The 13,295-nt window shown below is 34.5% G+C and overlaps 1 protein-coding gene across 1 annotated transcript in view; it reads left to right on the top strand.

Moving 5' to 3' along the window:
* LOC133179104 (abasic site processing protein HMCES-like) overlaps window positions 1–13,295 on the top strand; it is a 31,452-nt gene that overhangs the window by 6,935 nt on the left and 11,222 nt on the right. The window contains exons 2-5 of the mRNA XM_061313842.1: window positions 2,877–3,014; window positions 3,199–3,426; window positions 4,645–4,955; window positions 11,574–11,638. Of these exons, the coding sequence (XP_061169826.1) occupies window positions 2,877–3,014; window positions 3,199–3,426; window positions 4,645–4,955; window positions 11,574–11,638 (742 nt within the window). The remainder of the gene's footprint in view (window positions 1–2,876; window positions 3,015–3,198; window positions 3,427–4,644; window positions 4,956–11,573; window positions 11,639–13,295) is intronic.

Genomic DNA, 13,295 nt, shown 5'->3' with positions numbered 1-13,295 from the left:
AGGAAAGATGAAACTCATTTAGAATCATTGTCAGGTACTGTAGATTCAAGTTTGTTCAAATCATGACCCCCCGGGGGTAGGGTGGGGCCACAGTGGACGATCAAAGTTTAACATAGGAATATATAGGAAAAATAATTAAATATCTTCTTCTCAAGAACAGCAAAGCATTGATTGGTAATATTTATATATAAGCATCCTCAGGTGGTGTAGATTCAAATTTGTATATAGGAAAAATCTTTAAAATTATTCTTCTCAAGACCTTCAAAGCCATGATTGGTCATATTTATATGAAAGCATCTTCAGGTGGTGTAGAATCAAGTTGTTCAAATCATGACCCCCGGGGGTAGGGTGGGGCTACAATGGACGATCAAAGTTTAACATAGAAGTATATAGGAAAAATCTTAAAAAATTCTTCTTCTCAAGAACAGCAAAGCCATGATTGGTCATATTTATGTGAAAACATCCTCAGATGGTGTAGAATCAAGTTTGTTCAAATCATGACCCCCAGGGGTAGGGTGGGGTTACAATGGATGATCAAAGTTTAACACAGGAATATATAGGAAAAATCTTTAAAAATCTTCTTCTCCAGAACAGCAAAGCCAATTTAAGCCATGATTGGTCATATTTATATGGAAGCACCTGCAGAAGGTGTAGATCAAATTTTTTTTTAAAATCATGACCCCTGGGGGTAGGGTGGGGCCACAATTGATCAAAGTTTAACATAGGAGTATATATTAGGAAAAATCTCAAAAATTCTTCTCAAGAACAGCAAAGCCATGATTGGTCATATTTATCTGAAAGCACCCTCAGGTGGTGTAGATTCAAGTTTGTTCAAATCATGACCCCCAAGGGCTAGGGTGGGGCCACAGTGGACGATCAAAGTTCTACATAGGAATACATAGGAAAAAGCTTTTCAAAATTAAACTGATTTTTGCTTTTTTCCTAGCCACAGTGCTCAGGTGAGCGATGTGGCCCCAGGGCCTCTTGTTACGAGTTGTAGGAACATGTAGAAAACTTACCAACACTGAAACTGATGATGTAATATGCAAGAAATTTAAGGAATTCCCCTACTAGACGTACCCGTACATATATGAATTCTCAACCTCTCTTTTATCAATGCTGTCTACTCCAGTTAACCTATGACCTTTTACACAGCAACAGGGAAATGAATGATATTAACTTCTGATGTAGATAATTTATCTTAACTATAAATTGGGTACATTTCCTGTAAGCATGAATTAGGATGCAGAAAATTTGATGTAAAAAAATTAAAAAAAAAATCCATGGAAATTACTTAAAAAACTCACCTGTTGATTATAATGTAATATGTAAGTATTGACTATTAGTTACGAGTTATCAATATGACATCATGTCATGACATTTTTGTACTACCAAGGAAATTTAAGAATCAATGAAATAAAGAAAGGTACATATTTATTTTTGAGCAACCATGTCATAAAATACACAAAGTACATGTATTGTCTTTGCCATGCAAATGTCATGACCTGTTCACATGGAGAGTTTAATTCGCAGTAAATTAATGCGAAGTAAAATGATGCGAATTAAACCAATGCGAATTAAATTGTGTTCACACGACAGCTAATGCGAAGTAAACTTATAATTATAATTTTACTTTTACAACAAGGCTATTCAGTGAGGCTATTATGATGTCATTTACAAATCACCTTATATTGTGCAGAGCAGATATACATTTGACATAATGTCATAGTGTCTGTACACATTTTAGTGATTAACTTAATTTTCCTTTGTTTTCCACTCAAAAATAGCACAAGTACCTATATTTGACCATCGACATGTGACCTGTGACTTATTTCTGCCTTTACGCATGCGTCAAAATTTAATTTGAATTAGCTTCACTTAGCATTCACATGGAGCTAATGTGAAGTAATTTAATGCACAGTAAACTAATTCAAATTAAACTAATTCGAATTATATTCTCTGTGTGAACACGGATAAAATTTAATTCGCAGTAACTTATGTTTAATTCGAATTAAACTCTCCGTGTGAACAGGGCGTCACTTTTAGTTTATTGTGTGAGTTACAGCTTGTAATATACAGGCAAAGTCAATATAAAATGACACAGTCCTGAATCATTTATAAAGAAAATATACACATTGAAACATGATGTAAAGTGTAAAAATCTTGTTCCATACCATGATTTTGTAAAAATTTTGAAGATCATACTTGCCTCAGGGTTGATTATGACCAAGAACAAATGTCATTTAGAAAGGTCAAGGCCACAGGTTTTAGAAGTGTAACTTGTCAGAAAGGTAAAATTCTAAAAGTATCAGGCAGTCATAGTTGGCACAAAGATTGCTTGTGACCAAGAGGTCTGTCATGTTTAGGGTCATTTGGCTCAGAAATGTTCTTAGGGTCATGGCTATTTAATGGTAGGACTGTGGAAGGTCGCACTTTCATACTGGAATTAAAGGTTGTCCACAATAGTGTTATATGCATAAACTTCCACAAATTATATTTTTTAACAAAATGACAGGCCACAGGAATTTGCAGTATAACTTTTGCAAGATGGCAGAGTTGTTATTTAAGCTATTTTAAAGTATGCCCTCTATGTAATTGCTCTGAAGAGGGCATTTGTCCCATTAGGACAGTCTAGTTTTTATGAAAAGATTAATCTGAATTCATCTTAAAATGTGTATACTTATGTACATGTAGTTAAATTTTTCCAGATGATCATTAAAAAAAATCAAGCTCATCAATTTTTCACCAGTTATTAATTAGTGCACTGTTGCTTTTTAACACCAGCACAAAAGTATTTAGAGGAATATTAAGATAAATATATATTATTTGCCTAAAAATGTTTGTGGTCCCAATGAATTTTCCTTGTCTTACTGCAGCACCTTGGCCCCAGATGAAATTTGCAGATCCTGTTCTTACAGAAGTCACAGGGGGGATAAAGAGGAACCAAAATGGAGAGATCCTCCAGGGGGACAGAAGTACTATCCCTGCCACAATATTGCACCAAGTGCTTACACGTAAGACTTTAAAATTTGGTGGCACAAAAAATATTGTGATAAGACAAATAGACATTGACAATTAGGAAACTGATACCTGGATCTGATAAAAGATTATTTTTAAAATGATACTGTTAATTATATGGTAATATGTGTTAAGTAATATGAGATGGTCATGAATTTAAAGGAAGGTTTTTTTTTGCAGTCCTGTAATTATCTCCAGTCATCATAAGTTTGGATTTGAAGAAGAGAGCGTCCCAACAGAACGTGTTATTCAGCCCATGCAGTGGGGGCTAGTTCCATCGTGGCACAAGGGCTCCCCTAAAAAAGTTAGCTATGAAACTAATAATTGTCGATCAGAGAGCATGATGGAAAAACCTACCTACAAGGTTCCTTTACAGAAAGGTCGTCGCTGTGTGGTATTGGCAGATGGGTAAGGTTTCATGGATTATGATAGGAACAAGAATAAAGATTGTGTAATATCAACATCTGTTAGCTCACCTGAGCTGAAGGCTCAAGTGAGCTTTTCTGATTTTTTCTCAGTTTCATCTTCTCCAGAACCACAGGACCAATTCAACTAAACTTTGCACAGATTATCGTTAGATGAAGGGGATCAAGTTTGTTCAGATAAAGGGGCTCAACCTCTTTATAGGGGAGATAATCAAGGAAAGGCAAAAATATGATTGGTGTCATAAAAAAAAAAATCGTCTTCGCAAGAACCATTGAGCTGAACAAAAGATAAAACTTAAGTGAAAGCTTCCTGACATAGTGTAGATTCAAATTTGTTCAAACCATGGCCTCTTGGATAAGGGTGGGGCCACAATAGGGAATCAGATTTTTATTACATGGGAATATAAAGGAAATTTCTTTAAAAATCTTCGCAAGTTAGATAGGAATATTGATTTTTTATATTAATGTGCAAGCATCCCAAGATAGTGCTAATTCATGTTTGTTCATATCATGGCCCCGGGGTAGGGTGGGGCCACAACAGGGGATCAAAGTTTTATATGGGAATATATTGGAAAAAATGTTTTTAACTCATCTTCCAAAGAACAGCTGGATGATAATTATGTTAATATGCAAGCATTCCCAGGTGTTGCAGATTCAAATGTGTTCAAATCATGGCCCCTTGGGGAAGGACAGGTAGGTGACCGTATTTTTACTTTGGAATGTATAGGCCTCAGAAATTTTTATAAAAAAAATCTTGTCCTGTAGAATAGAGGACCATGATTAGTGATACTAAAATGCAGATGTCCTCGTAGTGCAGATTCTAGTTTGTCGTAAACATGGTCCTCGGAAATAAATTTGGCCACAATAGGGTCTCAAAGTTTTATTTTGGAATGTATTTGGAAAAAAAATCTTAAAAGAAGAGCAGGGTCTTGATATTAAGTCATATTACCACACAATGATTCTTAAGTTTTTAGATTTAAGATTGTTCAGATCATGGCCTCCAGGGGTAGGGTGACACCATAATAGATGTCAATGTTGAACAGTTGGGAATATTATATGTAGGGAAAAACCTTACAAAATCTTCTTCTCATGAACAATTGTGCCATAATTAGTGGTAAGCAAACATTGTCAGATAGTGTAGATTCAAGTTTTTGACCCCAGACTAACAGTCACTTTGAACATTTTTTTTTTGGTTACAAAGGTTTTTTGAGTGGAAGAGGGATCAAGCAAAAAAACAGCCATACTATATCCATTTTCCTGAGAGTAATATGCCAGGTAATGCTAATCTCCCTAAAGTAAAGAAAGAGGAGACAGATGAAAATGGAACTGTAGTTAAACATGAATTAGGTACAACAGGAGACATGAAGGAAAAAGACATTAAAGAAGAGAAAGTAAAAGTAAAACAGGAAATGGGAACTGAGGAGGACATGTCAGGAACAGGTGCTCTACAGACAGAGTCTGTAAAACCAGATATTAAATCAGAAACAAATGGCTGTGACAAAATAAAAGAAGGTTAGCGTCTGATTTTTAGCTCACCTGAGCTGAAAGCTCAAGTGAGCTTTTCTGATCACCCGTCGTCCGTCCGTCTGTCCGTCCGTCCGTCTGTAAACTTTTCACATTTTCAACTTCTTCTCAAGAACCACTGGGCCAATTTTAACCAAATCTGGTACAAAGCATCCTTGAGTAAAGGGGAGTTTAAATTCTTAAAATAAAGGGCCAAGCCCCCTTACAAGGGGAGATAATCAAGAAAAGACAAAAATAGGGTGGGGTCATTAAAAAATCTTCTTCTCAAGAACCACTGGGCCAGAAAAGCTGAAACTTATGTGGAAGCATGCTGGGGTAGTGTAGATTCTAAATTGTTAAAATCATGACCCCCTGGGGAAGGGCGGGGCCACAATAGGGAATCCAAGTTTTACATTGAAATATATAGAAAAAATCTTTAAAAATCTTCTTCTCAAGAACCACTGGGCCAGAAAAGCTGAAACTTATGTGAAAGCATGCTGGGGTAGTGTTTATTCTCAATTGTTAAAATCATGACCCCCGGGAGAAGAGTGGGGCCACAATAGGGAATCCAAGTTTTACATTGAAATATATAGAAAAAATCTTCTTCTCAAGAACCACCTGGCCAGAAAAGCTGAAACTTTTGTGGAAGCATGCTGGGGTAGTGTAGATTCTAAATTGTTAAAATCATGACCCCCGGGGGAAGGGTGGGGCCACAATAGGGAATCCAAGTTTTACATTGAAATACATAGAAAATTTTTTTAAAAATCTTCTTCTCAAGAACCATTGGGCCAGAAAAGCTGAAACTTATGTGGAAGCATCCTTGGGTAGTGAAGATTCTAAATTGTTAAAATCATGACCCCTGGGGGCAGGGCACGGCCACAATAGGGAATCCAATTTTTATATTGAAATATATAGAAAAAAAATCTTTTTCTCAAGAACCACTTGGTCAGGAAAGCTAACATCCTGGGGCAGCGTAAATTCTAAACTATTCAAATCTTGACCCCTGGGGGTAGGGCGGGCCACAATAGGGAATCCAAGTTTTACATTGAAATATATAGGAAAAATCTTTAAAAATTTTCTCCTCAAGAACCTCTTGGCCAGTAAAGCTGAAACTTATATGGAAACATTCTGGGGTAGTATAGATTTTAAATTGTTAAAATCATGACCCCCATGGGTAGGGCGGGGCCACAATAGGTATTACAAAAAGATCGTCTGGTGAAGAACAGCAGGGCCAAAGTTATTCAGGTGAGCGTTGTGGCCCATGGGCCTTTTGTTAGCTCACCTGAGCTGAAAGCTCAAGTGAGCTTTTCTGATCACATTTTGTCCATCGTCCATCTGTCTAGCTGTCTGTTTGTCCGTCTGTAAACTTTTCACATTTTCGACTTCTTCTCCAGTACCACTGGGCCAAATTCAACCAAACTGGCCACAAAGCATCCTTGGGTAAAGGGGATTCAAGTTTGTTCAAATGAACGGTGGAGATAATTAAGAATTAGTGAAAATTTGGTGTTATCTTTTAAAAATCTTCTCAACAACCACTGGGCTGAAAAAGTTGAAACTTAAGTGAAACTTTTATTAGGTAGTGTAGATTCAAGTTTGTTCAAATCATGACCCCGGGGGGTAGGGTGGGGCCAGAATGGGGGATCAAAGTTTAAGATAGGAATATATAGAAAAAAAATCTTTAAAAATCTTCTTCTCAAGAACAACAAAGCCACAATTAATCATATTGATGTGGAATCAACCTCAGGTAGTGTAGATTCAAATTTGTTCAAATCATGACCCCTGGGGGTAGGGTGAGGCCACAATGGGGGATCAAAGTTTTACATAGGAATATGTTGTAAAAAATCTTTAAAAATCTTCTCAAGAACAACATAGCCACAATTAGTCATATTGATGTTGAATCATCCTCAGGTAGTGTAGATTCAAGTTTGTTCAAATCATGACCCCCTGGGGTAGGGATGGGCCACAATGGGGGATCAAAGTTTTACATAGAAATATATAGAAAACAAATGTTTAAAAATCTTTTCTTCAAGAACAACAAAGCCACAATTAGTTATATTGACATGGAATCATCCTCAGGTAGTGTAGATTCAAGTTTTACAAATACATGTATATAGAAAAAAAATGTTTAAAAATCTTTTCTTCAAGAACAACAAAGCCACAATTAGTCATATTGACATGGAATCAGGTAGTGTAGATTCAAGTTTGTTCTGATTGTGACCTCCGGGGGTAGGGGTGGGGCCACAATGGGGGATCAAAGTTCTGCATAGGAATGTATAGGAAAATCTTTAAAAATCTTTTTCTCGAAAACAACAAAGCCACAATTTTTCATATTGATAATGAATCATCCTCAGGTATTGTAGATTCAAGTTTGTACAAATCATGACCCCCGGGGGGTAGAGTGGGGCCACAATGGGGGATGAAAGTTTAAGATAGGAATATATAGAAAAAAAATCTTTAAAAATCTTCTTCTGAAGAACAACAAAGCCATGATTAGTCATCTTAATATGGAAGCATCCACAGGTAGTGTAGATTCAAGTTTGTTCAAATCATGACTCCTGGGGGGTAGGGTGAGGCCACAATGGGGGATCAAAGTTTACATAGGAATTTATAGAAAAAAAATCTTTAAAAATTTTCTTCTCAAGAACAACAAAGCCACAATTAGTCATATTAAGGAAGAGATTGCAAGGGTCCATGAAAAAAATCCGCTCTATGAATTTTTCTCATTTTTACATATTATTTGCCTTACGTTAATGGTAACATAATATGAAAATGTCAACCATGGTCATCAGGGTTATAAGGAAGATATGGTTGCCATGGTAACGACCGTTTTTCAATAATTTGATATTTATGTAGTGAAATTAGAAGTATGCCATACAGGTATCAAAATTGAAACAAATTAAATAATTTTCACCAGATATTAAATAATATGCTTTATATTCATTGAAAATAAAAATTGTATCGGAAACTATTGATAGATGTAGTAATGCCACAGTTGCTTTGGGGAGTAGTCATTGTAAATTTGCAGTAATATTTTCACCCCAAGAGCAGTTTTCAAGGTCTTGACAAAAAATTGCCCAATGAATTTTCCTAAAATTAATATATTTTGTAACAATTATTATAAGTGACTTATGGTTAAAATATGAAGTGGGGTCATCACATTCTTTTTTAAGCTACATGCATTTCAATACCCCCCCCCTTTCCTAAAATATTAAAAGATTTCATAAATTTTAATCTGATGGTTTGTTGCTGAACCTTTAATATGCATAATCTGTTTTAAGACTGTAGAAAATATGTATGGATTAATAAATATTTGTTCCTGAAAATCTTGTGGTGCTTGCTCATTTTATACGTAGAGCAGAATGATAAAAGTATCATGTACACAAAAAACAACAATATGCATATTTTTTTAATTTTCCCATCTCCAAAATATTCATTCCCTTATTATATTGATATAAATATATTAATTTAAATATATACATTCTAAACCAGTGTACTGTGGTCCAAGGGCCAAATTGTTCATGCTCTGAACATTCGTCGAGTTCTCTGCACTGTGACTTGGAATCGGAAAGGGGGGGGGGGGGGGGAGTCACTTGAACACATTGAATGAATATGTTATTTCAGAGAACTTGTACCTGCAATAAATACCGTATATAAAAATCCTAGCTATTATCTTATTTGACAAATTTTAGTGATTCACTATTTAATATTTACATTTGCGAATACTTTTCCTTCAGATTCGTTGCAAGTTAGAAAACAATTCATTTGGTAAGCCTACATATCTCCATTGTGACGTCATAATGCCACACTTGACGTCAAAACTATAGTGCACACTGTTATGTTTTAAAAAATAATTGTTGAATGACATTCATAAATTTGCGCTTCATGCTCACGCGGTTCATGATATATGTTGAGGTGAAGTGTCTTTGTTCATGTCCTCCTGAATTTCAAAAAATTAAATTCATTTTTCAAATATATTCCCATGAGCATGATGAGTTGAAATGTTTTTTTTAAAATGTATATGCTCAAAATAATTTTCTCTCTCTGGTATACCTGGTACCTCCGTAGTACCTCGATTGTCAGAATTAACCTCTCTTAGTTTTGTTTGTCATTCTTACACGCGGTTTTTTTTTTTTTTTTTTTTTTGCTAGATTTGTGAAAACTTGCAAAAAGAAACTTTTCTTTTCTGTCAGAAGAATTGTGTTAAGTTTCAATTTTTTACCAAATACGACGCATAAAACATTTTACCGCAACAGATGTTTACGCAATATATGTGCCGACGATTCAATGTTTACATGGTAGATGTAAGAGTTGAAAATGCTAGAGAAGATCGTATACAGAGGAAAACAATTTCCTCTGCGATATTTTTAAAACTACGTTCATGTACAGCATGCGACCTCAAACAGGTCTATACACGTATATATGAAAATCGCATTCGTTTATCTGTTCATCCATATAGGCCTATATTCATTATAATCACTGAGAAAATCACGCCGTCTGAAGCTTCTAGGAAATGAATATCTATTCATAGATGTAGATCCTATAGTAAAGAAACCAATCTCAAATAAAATTCTTATATTTTGAATAAAACTAGAGGACATGAAGATCCAGATATGAATTAAATTTATTCATGAAATAGATAACAGTGCTAGAATTACGACAAAAGGTAGACGTGTCAAAACGAAAAAAAAAACACAGGGATAAAAAAAAATCTGCGTCGACGCTCGCCAACACTCTGCAAAATCACATCTTTATGTTATTCTTTCTCTGTTTTAAAAATATTGCCTTTTGTCATGGGTGTAATCATAATCACGCTCTTTATTCAGCTGTTATTCCGGAAATGGTTACCGTAAATCTTCTTTTTTTAAACATCACATGAGTCGATCACATGACGCCTTGCAATCGCTTCCTTAATATGAAATCATCCTCGGGTAGTGTAGATTCAAGTTTGTTCAAGGCATCCTCCAGTAGTAGGGTGAGGCCATAATGGGGGATCAAAGTTTTACAAAGAACATATACACGTATAGGAAATATCTTTAAAAATTTTATTCTCAAGAACAACAAAGCCATGATTAGTCATATTGATATGGAAGCATCCTCAGGTAGTGTAGATTCAAGTTTGTTCAAATCAGGAACAACCCTCCTTCCCCCCGGCTTAATTCCGTTTTCAAGAACAGCAAAGCCATGCATGATTATATGAATATAGAAGCATCCTCAGAAAATTTAGATTCAGTTTCATTCAAAAGATGGCACCTGAGGGTAGCGCATCCTAGAACAGGCGATTAAAGCCTTATATATGAATATATAGGAGAAGAAATCTGCTGACGAAGAACAGCAGAGCCATATTGACTCAGATGAGCATTGTGGCCCATGAGCCTCTTGTTTCATTTATTGTGCTTGTAACATATTTATATCATTCTGAGCATGCATCTTGCAAGAAAAAGGTAACAGTGACTTTTCTACACCCAATTTAGGTCCGAATATCGGCCCTTTCCCCTCTCAAAAATTACAGATTTTCCCCCAATTTTTCAGTTGCTTTTTTCCCAAAATAAATAACGCTGTTGTTTTTAATATATTGAGATTTTTATGTACGACTTATCTAAAATGGAATGCTATCGTTCTCTGTCATTCAAACTCTTAAATTAATGGTGAGGAATAGCAGAATATTTTGTGCATTTACAAGACAGAAATAAAATTTTTGTGTACCGGGGTAAATACATCCTAAGATGCATGTGAACTGATGAAACATAGCTTTATTTGTAAATCAAACTACTAGTAGTTCTACAACATACATCCCTGATTCCATGAAAATCAAACTGTTTCTACATCCGGCAGATGCAACTAGCATTGCAGAGAAATTGCGGAATGTGATTAGGGTAATTTATAAAGCTTTGATAATTTGTTAGAAAAATAAATTATTTGTAATAAATCATGTCAGGTTATCCTATATTCAATGGCTATTTCAGGGATTTTCTCTTATATCTACTATTATGGCAAAAAAAAAAATTTTAAATATAGGACGGTCACATTTACGGTATTGAAAACTTTCAAAAATTAAAAAAAAGTTTAAAATGTAGAACTGTGCCTAATTTGTTATTTTGTGGCAAATAAATTGAATAAATGATGTAACATTTACTTACATATTTCATTTTACCATTCAATTAAGGTTAATTAAAATTTTATTGGTTTTCCCAATTTGACACAAATGTCGATGATTTTTCCCAATTATAAAGGCCCAGGCCCCTTTTAAAAATTGTAGAAAAATCACTGCGGTAAGAAAGAATTTCAGTTCTGGTTCAGGTTTTGGCTGCAAATTGGTGTTAATTCAGTCATAATATTAAAATCCTCATACTTGAGACATTTGAGGAGAAGGCATTGTCATTTCAGGATAGTGGTTTGAAAAATGGTAAGATATATTTATTATGAATTATGAAATTCATGACCAATGGGTTAAGGGTTCAGATTCTAGATTGGGGCTAAGTTAGTTGTGCAATTTTCTACCCATGGTTGTAGCAAAAATACTGATTCAATAGAATTAAGACCCCGTGGAAAAAAACGTGTTTACAGTAAAATAAAGGATTGCTGAACACGAGTATTATTCATCCAATGAATGTAACATGATTTTTTTAGAAGGAGGGACAACCAAGAGACTAATGACAATGGCTGGTGTATTTGATGTGTGGAAACCCAGTGGTGTAAGTTTTCATCTTCATTACATTTAGTACCTCTGTATGACCTTTTAAGTATGTCTACCAGACAAGTCTTTCTGTAGATGTATTAAACTTTGTAGATTTTTTATTGGGACCTTATTGTAGAGTTACTTGTGTGTATGTCTATGTACATATAAACATATATCCTCTGAAAACACCACTAAAGTCTTGTATTTTTAGCTCTGTACAGTATCTGATGGAAATTTGGCCTGACATTTGCTAATCTTCATGCTTCCATAATAGGCATTTAAAACATGGTCAGCATAAGTTGTCCTCACTGGGGCCTTATGGATGAGGCTAAAACCATCAAAATTAGTGTTATCTTAAAAAAAATTCTTCTTTACTCTTGGATGTCAAGCAGTCAAACTGTTGGCATGATTGTAATAAGCTTTGCATGAGCCTTCTACCAAAATTATAAAATTCATAGCCCAAGGGTCAGGGATTCTGAAGTTAAAGTGGGGCTCTAATGATCATGTAGTGAAAATGCATAAATTCTATAAAAATCTTTCTCTCTCCCACTGTAAATAAAGCAAATAAACTAGGTGCATGGTTATAATGATCAAGGGTGCCTCTTCCAAAATTGTGAAATTTGTGGCCCCAGTCGAGAGTTTCTGCAGGATTGATTCTACATTGATTATATAATGAAAATGCATTCATTCTTTGAAAATATTCTTCTTTGCTCCTGGGTATTTAATAGAACAACTTAGTGCATTGTAATGATGAGCAAGGGTGCCTCTTCCAAATTTGTAAATTTCATGGCTCCCTGGTCAGGGGTTCAGGTGGAAAGGGAGGAGGTCTATTGAATGTATAATATAAATTAGGGTTGTCAATTTTGTCAATAATTCATATTCGAATATTCAATGAAAGTATTCGAATATAATATTATTCGAATATTCGATAGAATAAATAAATCTGTTTTATTTTAAATATGCATCATCCTACTCTCATGAAAGGTTTAGCGTAGGTATACTTATATTGGAAGTAAAATTGTGTGAAGGCTTTTGTAGGTGTACAATAAGAAATTCCATTTGATATTTGTCAATGTTTGAAATAAATAATTGATTTAAATGTAGAAAAGTATAATTTTGACAAATGAAACGTGTATTTATAGTAGCTCCAACTGAGGAACCAGTCGTCTTACAAAAGGCAAGATAGTCGTAACGGTATACTGCTCAGATTTCAATACGTGTAATGAATTACAATTATCTGCCTGATAAGAGATGTGATTATAATCTTTGATACAATGTAAACAAAGATTTCCATAGACAATTTTCCTAGGTAATTAACTAATTTCCCGATAATGAATATAAAATTCAGGATTATGTACAACCCGAGATAATCAAGTAATTTACACATTTATTCTGAAATTAAGCCCTTTACAATATTAATTACAGATTAATTCTATCTGACATTCATTCAATGATCAATTAATTTTATTTTGATAAGTATACTCTTTATGCCTTTTAGACATTCTTAGATTTCATTTTTGTCCTCGATTCTAGATCCGATCGTATCTTACTAATAAAAACTATGAAAGTACGTTCTGTATTATACATAAAGCATTTTAATTTGTACAATTCTTTAACAACTTATTCAAAACAAAATACATGTAATTTAGTAGATTTATAAGATAAGAAAGTAG

The sequence above is a fragment of the Saccostrea echinata genome, unplaced genomic scaffold (genome assembly GCF_033153115.1).
Source record: "Saccostrea echinata isolate AGI-Se365-2 ecotype Australia unplaced genomic scaffold, CSIRO_AGI_Sech_v1 ptg000004l, whole genome shotgun sequence".
Taxonomy (NCBI): Eukaryota; Metazoa; Mollusca; class Bivalvia; order Ostreida; family Ostreidae; genus Saccostrea; species Saccostrea echinata.
The sequence above is the reverse complement of the archived record's forward strand: the minus strand, read 5'-3'. Positions and strand labels throughout refer to the sequence as shown.